General features: G+C 35.1%; 1 protein-coding gene across 1 annotated transcript in view; it reads left to right on the top strand.

The window, feature by feature from the left end:
- The window catches only part of stet (stem cell tumor), a 73,537-nt gene that overhangs the window by 51,809 nt on the left and 1,389 nt on the right, over positions 1-20,339 (top strand). The window contains exons 6-9 of the mRNA XM_013314084.1: positions 15,251-15,363; positions 16,068-16,185; positions 17,572-17,757; positions 19,921-20,193. Of these exons, the coding sequence (XP_013169538.1) occupies positions 15,251-15,363; positions 16,068-16,185; positions 17,572-17,757; positions 19,921-20,193 (690 nt within the window). The remainder of the gene's footprint in view (positions 1-15,250; positions 15,364-16,067; positions 16,186-17,571; positions 17,758-19,920; positions 20,194-20,339) is intronic.

Below are 20,339 nucleotides of genomic sequence, written 5' to 3'. Positions count from 1 at the left end.
AAACTAAAAAGATTAAACAATTTTTAGTAGTTCTTCTATGTTTAAAAAGAAAAATTTTGGGAGTTATGAATATATCACAAGGCACGCGAGGAGGGCCTTGGTTTTGCATTTTTTTTATCAACTCTTTGACATTTTACGGCTGCGTAGCGGGACACTTCATCGTTGGTACTTGTAGCATAGAATTAGCAATTGTTGAAATCGTTATAAATTTATGAAGAGCTTATATTGAAGTTTTAATGAATATGTTAAATACGTTTACGAAGATGGTCAAAAGAAAAAATTGAACAAAGATTGGAACGTTTTAAGTAAATCGTATACAAAATAATGTTAAATCGGACAAGTGAAATAAGAGCAAGTCGCTGCACCTTAAGACGATATTTTTTGCGGAGAGCGGCCCACTGCGACAGGACTATAAATTAGATGCGTTGAAATGTTTGTGTTGTGGCGTCCGCGGCGGCTGTCGCCAACGCCGCACGCGCATACATTAGCGCACAATGCCGCGGGGGGCGCCATTGTGCCTCACACTTTGGGACCCTCCTCTTTCCCCACTGCTCAAAGGGCCCTGATGAAGGAAGGATTCATCCCAATATGAATCCGATGACGCGATTGACCATGTACAAACATGTCTCTTCTATCCTGGACTTAGTTATATTATTCTCTCAGTTTAGACATCGTGAGTAATTTAACTAAAATGTTTAAAATACAATGAAGTACCTAGATCGGTCGATCGGCTTCCAGCTCAGTTAAATGTTATACCTGTATACTTATCATTTTCCTTTCGAGATGTAAACTGCGAGTCATCAGGCAGCTCACGACACGTCGGCTCAAATAGTTAAAGTATGTACATTGCAATGAGCAGTGAGCTACCAAATTAGCTGTTGAGCCACAGCTCAACGGTTTAAGTCTGCGTGACCTGAACTTTTGAATCGATTCAGGGTTGATTTACATACATCTACTATTTGTTGAAACAAAGCAATTTTAACTCGTGTATTTTGCATTTATAGAATTAGGGTGTTGCTTGCTAACAGTTTAAGCAGAAACTTCTTTTAAATTTGTACCGGGCTTTTATATGATTAGAGATACACACATACTAATTTGGTAGTTCTCGTGGGTTCAATGCCAACTAATGACCAGATAATCGGGAGGCAGGTGCGCGAGGGCTGCACGCTATGCGCACACGCCAAGCGCCAGACCCTCAAATACGAAACCTATCAACTTTTTATACTATTAAAAACTGTAATATCAACAGCTAAGGAGCATTCGGGACAATCTGGAGCCGATCTGAATAGATACACAAGACACACGCTTCCGTTCCGCGGACTAATTTTTTTTATCTACAAAAAGGCCTCACCCTCAAATCCTGCCATCGTTATTAAAATTTCACATCTGTGCTTGATGGAATCATTTAAATTTTAAAACATGTATATTAAAATTATTCAAAAGATAAGTAACGATGAATTTGTGTATAACAATATTTCGGTATGTCAAAGAATCCATAGTAATGTACCAACTTGTCGGTAAATCGTCAACGTTCCAAACGGTTGCCGTGTGACAGCTGTCATATGAGTTTTGGCCGCGCCCCGCGCATCACTTCATCATTTTGTTACAATAAGCGTTACATGAAGCCATCATAAAGCTTCATGTAACGCTGTAACATGCGAAATAAGGACTGCACTAATTAATAATTAAAATAGCTGTTGAAACAAAAATAAATTTAAACAGAAATGAGGGTGGTAAAATTTGTCCTGAATATAATAGTACAATCTTAATCACAAGCGTTTATCGTTCAATATGAAAAAGGACCGCTATATGTTCTCCGCAATCACTAAAATACCAAATCATGTAAACCAATTGAATATTGTCCATCTTTAAGTCGTTTATTCTTTTTACATAAGTATAAGTACGATACATTTTTTTATTATTAAAATTACTGCCCTACTATAAAAGCTTGTCTTTGACATCAATAGGACTGAATTATAAAATCAAACATTGAACTTTATGCGTGTAATATTTACAGTCGAAGCAAGCTGTTACGACTTTTTTCAAGACCACCTGGCTCGCACCCGCGCCAGTCTTAAACACAAAAACCCCAAGAAAAAAAACTCCCTAATATTTGAATATTGTTACAAAAAACAATTAAGCTTGCCGCACGTCACCTGTCGCCGGCACGAGATACACATTTGCATAGAAACAAATTTCTAAGGCTGCCCTTTAACAATAGTCTTGATATTATGATGGGTGCGATAACAAATCCAACATTTTGAATAATAAATTAATTTAAAAAAAAGCTACAAACCATTTTTATTCGTATACAAATCGTTAATAATTTTTAGTTTCAAAATTCAAATAAACGAAACGTATTCCAATTAATCATAGACAAAATAAACATTTATTTCTTCTATTGGATTAGTTATGAATGGACAAACGAGTTAATTCATATTTTTAGCTGTTTTTGGTAAACAAGAAGAACATTAATAATAACAATGAACATCAGCTGATGATCAGTTTCATTGTGTGTTTCGTGTTGCGGGACGCGCGGGGGCGACGCGTGTCCGCGGCTATGTAAATACATGCGCCCGTCGTCCCATTGTGATTTTGAAACAATCTACATGTTGTGGATTCCCCTTCGCTGACTAACCTCAAAATACAACCAGATGAGATCCACTTTTATCTATAACACTTCAATGTTTAGATTCGATTCTTTAAAAGTTAAAAGGAAGTTCAAGTTAAACTAGTTCGAAAAATATTTCTTTTCAGAATTTCATTATATATTTAGTAAAAAAAACAAACTGGTACTTAATTACATTACAAAGCGATATGGTAGTAATACTTTTGCGATTGTCGCAAATTTTATATCTTTCTTGCATAAGTTAAAAGCTTTCAAGTAAGCCATTATTGAATAGTCATACATAGGATATAATTATCATAGCAGCTACACATTTGAACTGCGCGTGCAAACCCTAGCAGTTAGTAAAAAGTGATTAAAATAATTACAGTTTGAAATAAATACAGAAGGAACCTTAGAGCGTACAAAGTGTAGTATTCAGAAGACTTCTAAGGAACGGTTGATTTTAAAATCACTTCTCGGTATTTTTATCGAAATGGATAAAAGAACAAGTAAACACGAGTATGTATGTAAAGTAAAGGAGATATGTCTACTAGTTTTTAGATAAACGTAGCACGACAACAATGAATAATAAACTTTTTTGAAATATTATTGACACAAATCACCAAAAAGGGGTTGGAAGACGTATGGCGAATCTTTGCAATACGAATAGCTTGGGCTTGTGCAAGTCATTTCAAAGGTTGGAAAAGTAAATATGTATGTATTTATTAAATTAATACACAGTATATAATATTTGTAGGATATCTGTTTACCAAAATACGTCTAACTAGCTACTTAAAATAGTTACCTTAATGTGCCTCAGCTGCCGATGCGCTACGCATTCCGCGGTTTTGCGGCTGAAAAAGCTTGAGACTTTTACTAAAGAAAATCGCACATAAATCAAAGCTTTCTATTATAAAATAATCTCTATACCTATTTTTATAACGTTTAAAGTCGTATGCATTATCATAATAATCGCAGCTATTACGTGATATCGGGGTACGGTAAGCAGGTGCGGCGGTCGCTTTGTGTGGTGATGGGCGCTGATCTACGCGTTCATTCAAATTGCCTCGTTACAGGTACAGTCAGCAGAACTGTCGCAATAAGCTGCTGAAACATTACTCTGTCACGGTTTTATGGGTACGATCTTCCTTTGACGGGGCAATCTGAACTATAAATATCGTAGTCCGAGGAAGCGACAACTTTGACGTCGACATTCAATACTTATCCAATTCTTTAACATTGAAATTTCTGCAATTAATAATAACAGAACAGTTACACCTATTGATATTTCAATGTGTGATATACAATAGTATGGGCAATAGTATACAGGATCGTAAATATTTGTAAAGTAGAAGGTTATGTTGTTGAGGCAGCACGGGCGATGCTCCAGGCGACGCGACGCGACCGACGAGTTTCGACCGAGCGTTTGACATGCGACCTACCCCAAGGCGATCAATCGCTATCAACAACTTTTATAGTCAACATTTATTACTACGTTATAACAATTTCTTTGTGTAGTAATCAGTTTGCTGGTTCTAATTTAATATAATTAACATTTTTTTCATATATTATAATATGAAAAAAATCCTAATTGTGTCAAATTACTACTTCAAATACACAACTTTTACTATTGTCTACACTCCAGAAGAAACATTGAATATTGCTGTTATGAAATACCATTTAATTTATTATCTAATATTAATCCATATCTAGCCAGTACCTTAAAAATAGTGTGGTAGAATAACGAACTTTTCGCGTTTGCAATGTAAATTTGTGCGATCAGTAGCGCCGCCGCGGGCGCTCGTGCCGTTTGTGTTCTAATTTCGAATGCAAATTTCATTTAAAGGAAACAAAACGATAAATGTTACGCGCCAATAACCCCGTCGACCGAAATTTATCCGCGCTTGCGTGTCGGGAACGTTGCTCCTTACATCCATACCCTCGGGATATTATTCAGCGAACTTCCTTTTTAGAAATCGATTTAACAAACACTTTCTAAATGGACAGGATAATACCAAGTAGTATTAATATGCAAAATTTTACCTATATTTTATATGCTTTAAGAAGTTAATTGAAATTACAAGAGATTTACAGTTTATTGAATACAGAAATTTATCGTAACGTTGCTATATAATATAGTTATACCTTTAGAAATGCCTATATAAAATATATTTACGTCTGAGAAATAATTAATCAGGTCGCACGCGACGCATTCATACGAATATCAATAAAAATATAAACACGTAAGAAAATTATTTTCAGTAACGCAGGGAATAAGAGCATTCTATAAATGTAAGAAATGAAAAGTACTCGTAAAAGCATAACTGTGGAGAACGTCCGCCCGAACACTCGAACACCGAGCATACTGTCATCCTCCATTTTCCATGAAAGTACTGAGATAACTATGTTTTAGTACGGGTATTTTGGCAGTAGAGACTCATGGGAATTATTACGCTTTTCAAAAGCTGTAATCATCATCTCTTGAATCTTTTGACGTGAGCCAGTACTGAAAACGAGAAATTGTCATAAAAACTATTTGTAGATTCGATATGATTAATCGTTGGGTTCTGAGACCATAAACCTTGTATTATCGTCATCCCTCTCATTATAGACAAAACAGAGAAAACAAAATGTTTTATACAGAGATCTAGGTCTCAGAAACTAACGATAACTCGCATTATTTTTAAACGTCTGTAAGATGAAAAGGAGCTCTCTGCCCAGCAACAAATTTCCAGTGAAAAATGACTTCATTCATCACAAATAACCTTTTCCTTTGACCACGACAAATGAGTCAAGAATTTGTTTTTATTTATCATCGAGCTTTCTTTACAATTAAGTTTATAATCCATACAGTCTATAAATGACGTTCTTATTATAAACATGATATTATAAAAGAGGTAGCTTGAGAGATAAGTAAACATAGAGAAGTAGCGCACGACACCGCAAGGCCGGTCACTAACACGTTGTGATCTTAGACGTAAGGTGGTGTAACACGGACGTTGTGACTCACAGTCCAATGAATCACTTTCACATTTTGTCTCGCGAATGAACATCACTATGTCTATATCATTATCGATTTTTGAAATATAATGAAATCTCCTTAGTCTTAACTTTTTTTTAATTATTAAAACTCTCTCATTAACGTAGTATTACCTCTAACTAGACGTAGAAAAGTTAAGTATAGTCACAATTAAATGGTCATATTATGTAAATACCCGAAAAACTCTGGCCAAAAATTATCTGAGTACAAGCTTAACGATTTATGATTAAAAATGTACGAGTGATTTTTAATTTTTTATGCGATAAGGCTACATTTTTCCATCGTACAAATAAGTTTCTTACCAGTTTGCCGACCACGTGCGACCAACCGACGAATTAACCGAACGAAATTACCGATCGTTTAACTGGAGTCCTTGTAACCGCTGACCGCTTACCGTCCAGTTTACGTATACGAACATTGTAATGACGTCTGAACAATGTGGAAGGCCCAATTTGTCGGCGCTACTAAATCATCCACACAAAGCGCCGCCTGATCTAAATCGATTTGTCCAAATTATGACCGGAAGGCGGTTAATATTACCGACACAGTGCGTCGCTCGCCGCTCGCTTAGGGATGAATGCCTTATAAATACAAATATTTTACCCTCATTATGTTATTTTTTAATATACATACACTATAACTACTTACAATAAAACCCCACTACCAAAACTCCACGCACACGATAAAACTTATTTAACAACAAATTAATGGTATCGAAATAATCGAATTAGGTATATTAAAAATGACAAAATGTATTGATTAAACTTCTTCTTCTTCTCAGCCATGAGACGCCCACTGCTGGGCATAGGCCTCCCCCATAGATCGCCACGATGACCGGTCTTGTGCCACCCGCATCCAGGACGCTCCCGCAATCTTGATCAAACTATCCAGTCAATATTACAAAATTCCATTCGCTTCTTTTCATTTTTATGTCTAAAGAAAAGCTGACATGTTTCCAAAAAACTCAACCCTTTTAAGGTAATTGCAGTTTAAAAAAATCGTACGAAAAATTATTCATTTGGCCTCAATTTCAGCCGCTCCTTGTAACATCCTTCTCAAAGTTAATGAGATAACCTACAAGTTAATTCATCCATAACATGCTATTATGTAATTAACTACATTATTAGTTATTAAATTCTACAGTAAATATTAAGTACGCGAAGTAAAAACGAAATTTTGCAATAGAATTCCAAACTTCCAAACTATTTCTCTTTGGTAAATTGTGAAAAATAACGTATAAAATTGTTTGATAATATAAAGTGTGGACATAAATTTTATGCCTCGATTTTAATCGATTGATTTCTTTCGTGTTCCACGTTCGCAACATTTGGTATACAAAAATCATAAATCTATTTATTTACAATATTTTGGCTTTAATCCAACCATATATATGTACAAAAATCTTTTTTTTTATGCATTAGAACAAAAGCTTTAAATCATGTGTTACGCTTAATTAGATTAATCCAAGGCGTTTTGAAACTATGTATTCTATAATAAACACACGTGAACTAGTCGAAAAGATTCTATGATAGCATAGGTAAGCAGGTGGGCGCCATGAGGTCCGTTAATTTGCTCAATATTTATACGCAAGATGGCGTCAGCACAAATCGTAGGTCATTACGGGCGTCATTTGGCGAGGTGCCTCTGTTAATGAGCTTATGTTCACGTAACCGTCTGCTAGAGTCAAACTGGCAGGGGGCGGTTTTTTTTACGTTCGGTCTCTCTGTGTTTTGACACTCGCAGAAATTGATACGAAAAAACGATAAGGCTTTTACATGTTTTTGCCATTTTGTACTTGATTGCGATACAATAACGTAACTGTTCTAGAATTTATAAAATAATATTTAAAGTTTTTATAAGTTAAGATTTTCAGATCTCGGTTTCCTCAAATATTTTTTTGTTTTATGTGTTTATTTTTAATTATTTGACGAAATACGGCGTTGTTTAACACTTGAAGTGTAATTTTAAATAAGCTATAAATGTGATAAAACAAATTTAATAAAAATTGATCGTTCACCGGCCGCTTAAGCAGTTTCTTTCTATAACTTTTACAATTTATTACAAGAATAAGCAACCAGGATTCTTTTTAGAACAAAGATAATTTAATACACAGCATTCTCTTCAACAGGTAATTTGCTTTCATAATTTTTAAACTAGTATCGTTTCTATTGAAAACCTGTAATTGACAATGGTGCTATTCGTAATTACCTTACGCCATATGGTCACCAGATGTTTCGCAACAACTATATCAAAGAAAAGGCTTTCACACAGCGCGTGGGATAAACACCACCCTAAAACTTACCCCGAAAATATTGTAATAAAATTTACTGCAATTTTAACGTTAACTTTTAATATAATGGGATTAATGGAATAATAAGATATAATAGAATTAAAGCTTTATTACATTGCAAGATAAAATTTTAAACAATAAATTTGAATTTAATCAATTTAAATATCAAAAAAACATATTGAAAATAAAGTTGTCTTATTTTCATTAATACATACATACATACCTAAATTTAATTTTATTTTATTTATATAATCATATAATATGTATTATTTATATTAAAATTTTAATTCCTATACTAAATCCCTACGTAATAAATTATGCGTTTTTACCAGTTAATCTACATATTATTTTACATAACCATCATGCAAAAGTAGGCGTGTCGTAATTTACTAAGAACCAAACCCTGAACAAGGATTTTGAGATGGTAACACGTTGGGTACTGATTCACGTGACTCAGTCACTAGTTTTATTATTTAAATATACTATTTTATGTTCTGTTATTTTTATGTAATCTTTTAATTTTATAAAAGTTTTAAAAATTACATTAACGGTCGAACTAATTTGACAGTAAAAATATTAAAGATTGTTTTCATTATATTTTGTCACAGTTGGCGTCATAGAAAAAGTTATAGAACCTTATGAATTTCTTTAATTGTTTAAACAATTGACACCAACGTCGGAAACGGAACACTCCTCAAAAAACAACATAATTTATCCACCACTTCTGAATCATAAAAAAAATGGTCTAGCGTTCGACCCGACGAAAACCAAAGGAGACCCAACGCACGTCGCTAAACGTCAGTCTGGCAGGAGCGGTCGTGGAGTACGCATGTCGCTCCGGTTGAAACGTCACCATAAGATACGGTCGCGTAAAATTATCGTATTGTTAAATTTATAAAATAGTATTAAAACAATAAATAATAATCTACCTCGAACTTATATTAGTGAATTATTAAGTGCACTGCCATTAAATACTGCATAAAACAATTGAATATATCCAGTGACATTTCAAAAACTTTTTGAAATGATGGGTAAGTGACAGTTTTGACTCAATATTATTATTTTTTACACTGTAATCAATAGTTCGTGATAAAAATAGTGTTTTCTTGTCCATATCATTGACATTGTTTTAATATTTATTTATATTGCAAAATACTTTCTGAAATTTTAACAAACTCTAATATTGTTTTTAGAGACTTAAAATTTTTGATTTGTTAATGATGCGGGATATCTTCCGCCTTATATTCTGATGAAAAATTAATTAATTATTGCGATGCGAAATTTCTAAATTTTACATTGGACGTTAAAGAATTTTTTTGTTATTCTTACGAGGTAAAATGTAAAACGTAACATTACGGTGCGTTTAAGTAGCTCACGTAAGGAGTTTACATGTAATTGATTTTTTTTTGTTTATAATTTATTAGAAAATTCAGGCCACCACTCTAATTTTTGAACACAAAGTGTTTTATATACATAAATATAATATGACTAGATTATGTTAAACATTTCATTACCTAAATACGTAAAACTGTAATTGTAATAATTTTATATAGTAAAACCTATACATAATCGCGAAACCTTATCTACATACGTATTATAAATATCAAAATTTCGAATCTTTACATTAGTTAGAAAAATTATATAATTTTTTTTTATAGGTAGGTACAAGATTAAGTGCCAGGGTAGGCATTAAGTGACAAGGTATAAGATGCCAGTGTAAATAAAAATAACCTTACAATTCTAATTTTATATTTAGTATCTTCATAACTTAATACAAAATTACAGTTCCACAATGTTCATTTCCAAAGCACTATTAGAAAAGTAAAACATTGTTATATAAATTTTGTGCTTTTAATAGATACGATATCAAATCGCAAAATACAGTTCCAATGCATTTATTACGAAAAAAATATCGAAACCGTTCATTCATAAAATCGATTTGGAAGTCATCGATTCTGTATCGATGTCAAGTAGCTAATTCCTTTTAGTTGGAAATCACGAGCGTGTATAATCGCCTGGGAAGCCGCAGCCTGATTTATGCTCTATTTTTTATGTGGATCGACCGCTAGTAACTTCACGGTATGACACCGAGTGATATGAATCGCAGTGTACTAGCTGCGGACTGCGGATAGTCGCCCAAACCGAGTGGAACAATCCGACACGCGAAACCGTGTTCGGATAATCGCATTAATTAAAAAATATAACAACACGAAGAAAGATGACCTAAAACCCTACATTAGCAGTTAAGGCATAGCAACACATTCATTCTCAATTAGTTAGTTTTATTTTGTATCAATTTTTTTCAATAATAAACTGCATTGTACTTACACTTCAGAAGAAATCTGAAGCCAATTGGTCCGATCCTTATATTCCTAAGTTTAAGAATTAGAACAATATCATTATAATACAATTAGATTATAGGTATTGTAGCTTATTTCTAGGTCTAAATAAACACTCTTTTTAGCACCCTCTGTGGTTCGGCGTTCTCCCGAAAAGTATGTTTTTTCTTCAGCTTCGGTCCTGCATCAGGATTACTTCAAATATTGCCCTTATTGTCTAACATGGGATCTATTTAGTGGCCCGCCGTTATTACTACATATGATTTGCAAATCAGAATCTGCGAATAATACAACAGGTAGTAACACGTCGCGACAAGCTGTGAAGACGAATTGAATAAATATAAATCGATTATTATGTATAACTCATCACCATCTATGATAATGTATTTATATATATTTTATATTACATAACTTATAGCTCTGGTGTAGTAATAGATCTAATAATGAAGCTAATCTCAACATTATCATCGATTTGGTTCTCATTTTGGTTTGGACCATAATCTCTATCAAAATTTATTAGCATTTTAAGGCATCAAAATGACAAGAGTATCCTTAACTTTACTCCGAAAAGAAAGCAAACCCTAATAAACGAAACACTTTTCGAACATTGCATAATCGTTTCTTGTTGTAGATCAACATGGCAGATATTAAAGAATAGTAGGCAGTAAGAAAAAATTTAAAGAAAATTTATCAACACTTTTTTACCAGAGAAGTAATAAAAATAACAACTAACAAAGATGTTTTATTTTTATGAAAACGTTGGAAATACCGTTGACATGAGACTGTAAACCTCTTATTACCGCAATATACTTTTCTAGCTTTATTGTTGATGATATTTTCTAAAATAAACAATGCATATGAGAGATTTCTGTTATTAAACTTATTCACTATTTTTGTTTATCATCATCGTCGTCTGCGAAGTACTCATAACTCTATATTTCAAGAAAATAATACCTTTCCATATAATCTTGTCGTCTTTGTATATAATCTTGTCGTTGGAAAAATAGAACAAGAATGCAGTTTATTTTCGACGGCATTAATATATTTTTGTATTAATCAGTCCGTTCCGAATAAGCGGTCCCTAATGTAAACAAAAATTAAGATCCAAAAATAACACTTCCTCCCTTGCAGAAATAGAGTGGCACTATTTTAAAAGTGCATTTGGAGAAGTTTCTACAGTCGTTTCTTTTTTACGCATAGTTAATAATTTTGGTGATTCTAAAAAAGTATAGGCATTTGGAACTGGATTCCTGGTCACCCTTTTGATAGCTACGTGGACAAAAAACCCCTTTTTGCCTTCTCTTAATAATTCCATCGAATTACTCATTACAAACGTTGGGGAAAATCATTTAAAATTATTTCCTCATCGACATTCGTTCCATTCTTCTGCGTATAAAGACAAATTCCGCAATTCGTTCGCTTCCCGCTTGCAAAACGCATACATTGGTTACTTTCACGGCATCGTAATAATGCAAAGAGTTGAGGAGATTAGAACATAATGGTGCCGTAGTGGGCGCGTGGGAACTCTCCCAGCGCTCACGTGCCGTTACACTAAATCCAACATTAATATGCTTGATTTAGATAAAAGCCGACTCTAATGAAGACATCACTTCGCCGGAGAAAAATGTACCAATAGATCTTAGTGACGATAGAGGCGACAAAATAATGTACCGAGTTTCCGACGAGTCGATTAATTATAAAGAAAACAAAACGTTGCGGCGTTGTTGAAATAGATAAAAAAGCATCGACTTTTTCGGTTCCAACGATGGCCACGCTCGCCTGTAAATATTTATAAGGTGCTGTTGAATAATACAAGTGAATGAACCATACGACTCGTATGTTGAGACATTCAATTATACTCCCATTCATAAATCGGCAATGATTCTATGCGGGCGTAGGTGTTGTTCATAAGTCACCGGACAATAAATCAGGCGCCCATGCATTAAATGTTGAACAATTTAGTAACTTACGTTGACTATATTTATATAACTCATTAAGCTTATTTATTAATTAACATATTTCGGAAAACCTAAATACCGTATCCTGTCCATTTTAAAGACTGATGGTTGAGTAAAACTTACCTCTGCTAAGTACTTTCGATAACCCGTAATGACACGGGGTTTCCGGATGCTAATGTTGTTTTCATTTACGGCCGTCGGAACCTTTTTAATGTTAGGAACATCCTTAATTTAGAATTACGAGTATTGTTGATATGAGTGTATTGAATATTAATAAAAGTTATCATTATGTGTGGTATGTCGCGTAGGCTCGCGCGCGTTTTACGTGCGCCGGCGTAGCGAGCAGCTCTGCGGCGGGCGCTTCGGCCAATTGTTCACGAGGGCAAATAATAGACAGTGCAGTACTGCTACTATTGTATGAACGCTCGCATACTGTCAAAATAGTACTGTTTTCTCCACGTGTGAAACTATCATTAGTGGTTCCGGATATATCGGACGTGTCGGATGTCGGGTGAGTCAGCGCGCCCACGATTGCGCGCCCACGGCCCGCCGGCACCCACAGACCTCTGCGAATCCTCGCACCGAAAGCTTGAATTCACTTCACCTTACCGATGATCGCCCACTACATCATTATACTTGAACTTTGCGCTACAAACGATGATCTATGTAGTTTTATTTTAATTATTTAAACATTCATGTATGGTATCTACTTACTTTAGAAATTTAAAATGGTCAAATACTTAGATTAAAAACAAAGCTAAGGCAATTTTATTTTTTATGACATACAAAGGACGAGGTAGACAAGTCTAGTAACAACTGTTCCTGAAAGAACTTACGCTTAGACGAATGCGAAACTTCTTTTCTATAACATAAGTTTTAGTAGCAACCAGCAAGTACATGCCTTTTGCTGAAGAGTGCAGAAACTCGATCCGAATGCACCGAACCGGGAGGGAACAGAGACTTGTCGCCTGCAGAGGCACACATCGCCGTCTAAATTAGACTCAGACTTTGTTACCGTGACAGATTTAGCGACGGCGTCTGCGGCGCGTCTAGGCTATTTGTATTTGGGTTTTGGCATTGGGCATTTCGCAGTCTCGTGGGAACCAGGGTTGAACGACTCTGGAGACAATGCGGTCGCGTGGTGCCATCTCTCGGGGGCTACCCGTAAGCTCGCCCACGCCCTCGCTGCATCCACACTATCTCTTATGAGAAACAGCGCCGTTTATGTTTATTCCTAAGTTATACACTTTAAACCATTTTGTACCTTATTACGGATTAAAAATTTTGTTGGATTTTAAAAAAATATATTGAACTTGGGTAATAAAGATTAGAATCGCACAAATTTCATATCAATCTAAGTAAGTTTACATACATATTCGAGAAAATTGAAAAACCAATACTGAAAAAAAACACATGCGTGCTTGAGCTACTTTATTAATTTCACAATTACATCACAAAGGTGTAACAACAACGACACTAAGATTCACCGTCTAACGATAAAATTACTACATATTCCAGCGGTGAGACGCAGTCTGGTTTTAAAAGTTAATGTCAAAATTTAATTTCCCTTAGTAACTACTATTCTTTTACAGTTCTGTTAAATTTATTTTAGCCAACATTAATGTCCACGTTAGGCACAGAACAAATAAACGTTAAAATGCTAAAGTCTAGGCAAATATCCAAGGGCAGTTGCCGGCGGGGTCGATAGTTGGGCAGCGACTGGACGCGAGCCAGAGACCGCGACGCCGTTAATCCACCCTCGCAAAACTATATCACCGGTATTACTGGCATTACCTGACTGCCGAGCGATTACAATAGATTTAAACAACCAGACGGATTTAAACCGAGCCAAACGGCTAAACTACAGCGGTTTCCTTTCCTATCAGGTGCCGACTAACTATATATCTACACTACTAGCTGTCGCCCGCGACTCCGTTTCTGCGGTTTTTTAAAAAAAATAGTAGCCTGTGTATTCTTCCACACTATTTTCTACACCTGTGCCAAATTTAATCGAAATCCGATGAACCGTTCTGGAAATATCTTCTAACAAATATCCATCCATACAACCAAACATTTGCGTTTATAATATTAGTCATAATTATATTGTACCGCGCAACGGCTATGGGCAATTGCCGCTTAGCTAGTGGAAATTGAAACACATTTTTGTGATATTAAACTTTATAATAATTAATCATATTATTATGTATTACAATAAAAAAATTAATTCCATTAATGTGTTCTCAGTTGATCGATGGTTGTAAACAACAGTGCGTGATAAAGTGCCCCCCTATCGTATGATAATCGAAATCATCGCGACTTTCTAAAAGTCACGGTACGGAACAGTTTCCGTGCGATTGCAATGTTTCGTGCACATTTGAATTTCAAATTGACGAAAAGAAAATCGTCACCGTGTAAATGATCCATTGTTGATTGCATCTTTCCAATACATTACATGAGAAAGTCGCTTAATCTGTGTTTTACTTAGCTTTTTAACATTACTAATACTAAACGAAAGAACAAATAGAAATTTATGTTATGATATTTTACAAGCGTTGTCTATGTAAGAATTTCGGGTAATGTCATTATATAAACGTTATTGAACCAAATTTAATTGATATTGTTTGTACGAAATTGCTTCACAACCGTTTCCGAATAGTTTGGCCGATTTCACAAAGGACTTAATTGGAATCGTAGACAGAAAAGTCAGCGTGTATAATCGATATAACATTTGACCGTATCTATTGAAAACGATATAAATAGAAAAATAACTGAAATAATGGTTTCATAGTTTTAATTTTAGAATATCATTTGTTGGATATAAATCTCACTTATGACTAATCATTTGTCGATTCCTTATGTTTATGTCTTCCCTGTTTATCCGTAAGAAGTAACAAGAGTTAACTATATTCATCATTATCAGTCATCGGGACGAAACATAAATATTTATGTTTTTTATAAAGATCAATATATTGTTTACGATTCATTAAAACGAATGTTTTTCTTGTATTGTTCCAGATGAGTGGCAAGCGCACGCGCAGCTATAGATGTGCCGTGCATCACAGAGATCGCGAGGTCAGCTCCGAAAACGACTTCCGTCTGCTTCTTGAAGATCCTACATTTTTTGCCAAGTAGGTAGTACATAAAAGCATACATGTAATTTGTTAGATTTATGTATCTTTATAAAAATTGTGCTAGGCTTTTTACTATTTTTTTTTATTTAAACTAAAAAGTTCGACCCTAAAAAGGCTTGTTTGCTTTTTTGTACAAAAAAGTTTTTATACCGTATCGCTCAATATCCGGTAAGCCATGGCGTCTTACGTCATTTTCTAAATTACTCGTCATGTTAAATGCATATAAATTTTTCGTGTAACAAAATTTAAAATGTAATTACAAATAAATATTTAAAATTGTACAAAATCTAGAAGTGATTTAGTTCGTTATATCAATGTTTAAAATCGAATTTATGTCTTTCTTATACTTTTTATGTTCAGTTATCGTGTCACGATGACATGTGGTGTGGCTGTAACGATGAAATAGTTTAGAAATTACTTCAATAAGAGCCAAGTGTATCGTGAAAGTAAGTCGATTGAATGCGATTTGCAACGCACTCTTACGAAAATCTCATTGTTATAAATTCTCTCGTGTTGCGACTGTTTTTGCTATATCAGCCAATGTTCTAAACTACCATAGAACTGATCTACCTTTAAATGGATCATAATGTGCAAGGTTATTAAAAATATTTATGCAAAAGTTTATCAGTTCTATTTTGAACTTATGTAGCTTAAAAAAGTTGAATTGTTTTTAATATGAATGTTGTTCTCTTTTTGCATAGGATGGTGCACTTGGTGGCGATGGAGGTGTTGCCGGAGGAGAGGGACAGAAAGTACTATCAAGAGCGTTACACGTGTTGCCCGCCGCCGCTTTTTATCATCTGCGTCACTCTGCTAGAGGTAAACATTCTCCATTGATTATTGAATAAACCAATGCTTCTTTCTACCCGATGATGGTGGGATCGAAAGATTAAATCTTAATTAACTTTTACCTAGATTTAGGCTAGATGGTATTATTTTATTTCATTCCTGGATATAATTATTGTTTTTTTTTACCAATTAAAAGAAAACGATTGTTTTCATTTCAATCAAAAGATTGGACAAAAGTCCTTGTAGAGTATCGCAGCTGTCATTGAAATCGTTTCTCAAGACATAAAACAATGCCTTATTTCGTCGATTCTTGGGATAAAATTATCTGCGACAAAAACTGGTTAACAATATCTTTGTAGACGCAAGTAAATAATTAGCTACTTTCGTAATAAAACGAAACGTACCGAATACGGTACATTTATTTATGTCCAACAATCTTTATCATCGACAAATCGCTTTGTTGATCCGTCTCTCGTCATCTGAAACCAGTAGATACCTTCTACCTTTAGATGGCAACCGCCTTCATACTTGCGTCCATACCTTTATTTTGGATTGCATTTTGTAATTTTCTTATATCAATCCTGACATGAGAAATGTGTTCGACTCGCTGCCGTTTTTCTGCATTTCGGTACGCTTTGTCTCTGTACGTAATGCTACACGGCAAAGAACATCACTTTCTACTTGCACCTAACGCTGTCGATCCCCGCTCTAGTTGGCTCGGTTAATTAAAAAGTGTAATTGCGGATTTCACATCGCGCCAGCGACGCTTTACGTGAATCAACAATATACACGCGCATCAAGACTGTTAAAGTTGATTCATTTGGCCACAAGACGATTTGTGTATGGTGTGTAGTATTCAATGGTATTTCCTCTAGATAAATAATATATTCAAAACTATAGCAATAATTAATTAGTAAGACAACATTACGGTTTATCAAAAAAGGTTAATCAACTAAAAAAGTCAATATCAAATTTGATATAATCATAATTGACCTTTATTAGATGCCTTACTTAAATTGCTTGCAAATATCGGATGAAGATAAACACTTTCTAATTACGATTTTAATTGCAAATTTCAACGTTAATTTACTGCTAGTTATAAACGGTTGAGGAAAACGTCGCCGGAAAATGTGCATGACACAGATATAAGACATGTGAAACTGACAGGCTCCGTACATTTGCATCGGGACTACTAACATGCAATGAACTATGTTCTATTACTTAGAGAGCTTGCCGCTTAGTATTGTGAAGTATTTACATATTTCCCACTACTTAATGAGAGACCTATTCGCGCATTCTAAGTCGATTTTTAAATTGTTCGATTTGTTTGATTTTTTGAAAAATATCTAGATGTTATTGTTATGGATACATAGCCATTAAAATCCTATTTTAAGCAAATATGTACGTTGTTATTAGCTGGGCGTGTTCGCGTGGTACGCGTGGGGCGCGGGCGGTGTGGCAGCGGCGGCAGGTCCGGTGCCGGTGGACTCCCCTCTGGTGTACCGGCCCGATCGCCGCCGTGAACTTTGGCGATTCTTCACCTACAGTGTGGTTCACGCCGGCTGGCTGCACCTCGCCTTCAACCTCCTAGTACAACTAGCGGTGAGTACTCATTACAAAACGCCTGCTCTCTTATCAACTCCTGGTACTCACATATTTCTCGTTTAAAAAAATAGCATAGTAAATATAACTACTATGTATTTATGCTCTCCTAGTACTTCTGTGCCCTTGGCTATAAGTTCTTAAAAATAATTTATTACTTAACCTACTTTTCTTTTTAGTTTTTAGTTAAAAAAAATGAGATACAAGAAATTAAATTTGGAAGAACCCACTATTTGTAGTGGTCAGCCACTGATATAGCTCAGTTGTATTTGAACCTTTGATTCGCGGAATTGTGCGTGTATGTAACCGCTACACTATGATGTGGTTCATTGCTAATGCAGACACTGCGAAAGGAAATATTTATATCGCTCTTGCTCAGTACATGTGACTAATAGTCTCCTCATTCCTTTACCGTCCAATGCATATCCTTAAAATTTATCTACACTTGTAAGTAACCACGTTCTTTTGGCTACAAGGTCAAATTCTAGATTTTAATTTATTATTATTAAAAACCATTACACCCATATTGCTCTTACTTCCCCGAACGTTTTGAAACTAACACTTTCGTATTAACTGGTCAAGTAGTCATTAACTACATACGTAAATTTAATGATTCCTTCACTAATTAATCGAAACTAATACCTGAGTAAAGTTCAAAGTACGACAAATGATTAACAAAGTGGGATACAAGTGGTCGTTAATCACTCGCCGGTCGCGGCTACTGACGTTTGTTGACTTCTCTTTACTGTTGCGGTTTGTCATTGCCTTGTGTTTACGTATAATCGGCATAAATAACAAGGCTGTTATAACAGTTTTCATTTGCGTACCAAAGAAAAATAAATGTTTTTGAGAGAAATAAGAGCTGGTCAAAATAATAAGTTATTATGTATGTGCCATGAGAAATTTCAGATAATTTTATTCACTCTTAATGTATTAAAGTAGTTTAGTATATTTCTTTTGAGCTCATAATTAATAAGATAAAATCCGATGTTTTTTTTTTGTTCTTAAACTCTCGGAATATGGCGTTATCATAGTAGCATTAGTGTTTAATTTAAAAACCTTGTGATCACATATTTACAATTGAGAAATGTCTACAACAGCTTATTGTTACGAGATGTAATTACTGAATGTACACTGCGTCCGTTATTTCCATATTTGATGAGCCTGTGATATAAAAACCGGCATAAACTTTAATGATTTAAAAAAGTATCTGCAAGACAACAGTTATAACAACATTATTGACGTCATAATTATCCATTACGTATTTAATTTTAAAATATATTTATTTCTGACATTTTCGGAGATTAAACGAATGATGGTGGTTATTGTGGGATCTATTTTAAGTACACGTTATTTTTGTTTGTCTTAAACCGAACCTTTAACCCTAAAAAGTGAGATCGTATTACTTTAATGGAGTGTATGGTGAAAGGTTGTGTTGTGTGGTCTGAGCTTACTTGATGGCAGATAGTGAGGTCATCCATGTCGTCAGGTCGTCACGGCAGACCAATAAGGCTAGATCTTTACACGCCAAAAAGTGGCAAATTAAATTTAATTATTGTCATCATAAAAGAAACAAAACATTAGTCTTAATTAGTTCAATTGCAATTTTTTTTTAAATATTCAATGACTGTTCAAATCATTAATATTTCTAGAAATCTCATGCATGAAAAAACTACATTGCTGCCGATATATCATGCAAGTCTGTTTGTTATGCATTGCGCTGTACAGTTAGTGATCGATAACCTTGTATGGTATATATTTTTTACGGCGATAAATCACGATCGACGTAGCAGTAAAATATACGCGGACACACGCTGTATCGCTAGACCGGAACGCGGATACCGAACCTAGCGGATTACAAACGGATCACTCGCGGATCTATATCAACGTAAAGTGGAAACTGAGAGTAAAAATTAAATACACTAGTCATAGTACAACTGCGAAATGAAATCGAAATTTCCTACGTTATATTGTGTGCGACACTGAACTGTATGTTACAGTTAAAGTGTTCACGTATTGCACCGCTGCACTCGTAGCGCTGTGTGCACCCGACTGATAACACTTACCGTTTAGTGCAATGACGCTTTTGTTACAATTATTTTTGTAATTTTATTTGAACAGCGATTGCATTTGTACTTATGTGCTATATTGTTGTTGTGGCAGGTGGGTCTGCCCCTGGAGATGGTGCATGGGGGAGTGCGATGCGGGGCGGTATACCTAGCGGGCGTACTGGGCGGCTCGCTGGCAGCCTCCGTGCTGGACCCGGACGTATGCCTGGCGGGCGCGTCAGGTGGCGTGTACGCGCTGCTGGCGGCGCATCTCGCCAACGCCCTCCTCAACTTCCACACAATGCGATACGGCGCCGTGCGCCTCGTCGCCGCACTCGCCGTTGCCTCCTGCGACGTCGGTTTTGCCGTGCACGCCAGATACACTAAGGTGAGTTTGCTACAACAAATATGACTAACAAGCGAGATAGGACTAAGATTATCATCATAAAAATTCAATAAATGTCAAGATAATTAAATGAAAATTGTTCAAGAAGAATCTAATAAAACATTATTTATCCACACGAACATGAAAAT

The sequence above is a fragment of the Papilio xuthus genome, unplaced genomic scaffold, assembly GCF_000836235.2.
Source record: "Papilio xuthus unplaced genomic scaffold, Pxut_1.1 DF827542.1, whole genome shotgun sequence".
Classification (NCBI taxonomy): Eukaryota; Metazoa; Arthropoda; class Insecta; order Lepidoptera; family Papilionidae; genus Papilio; species Papilio xuthus.
This window is presented reverse-complemented; position numbering and strand designations above follow the sequence as displayed.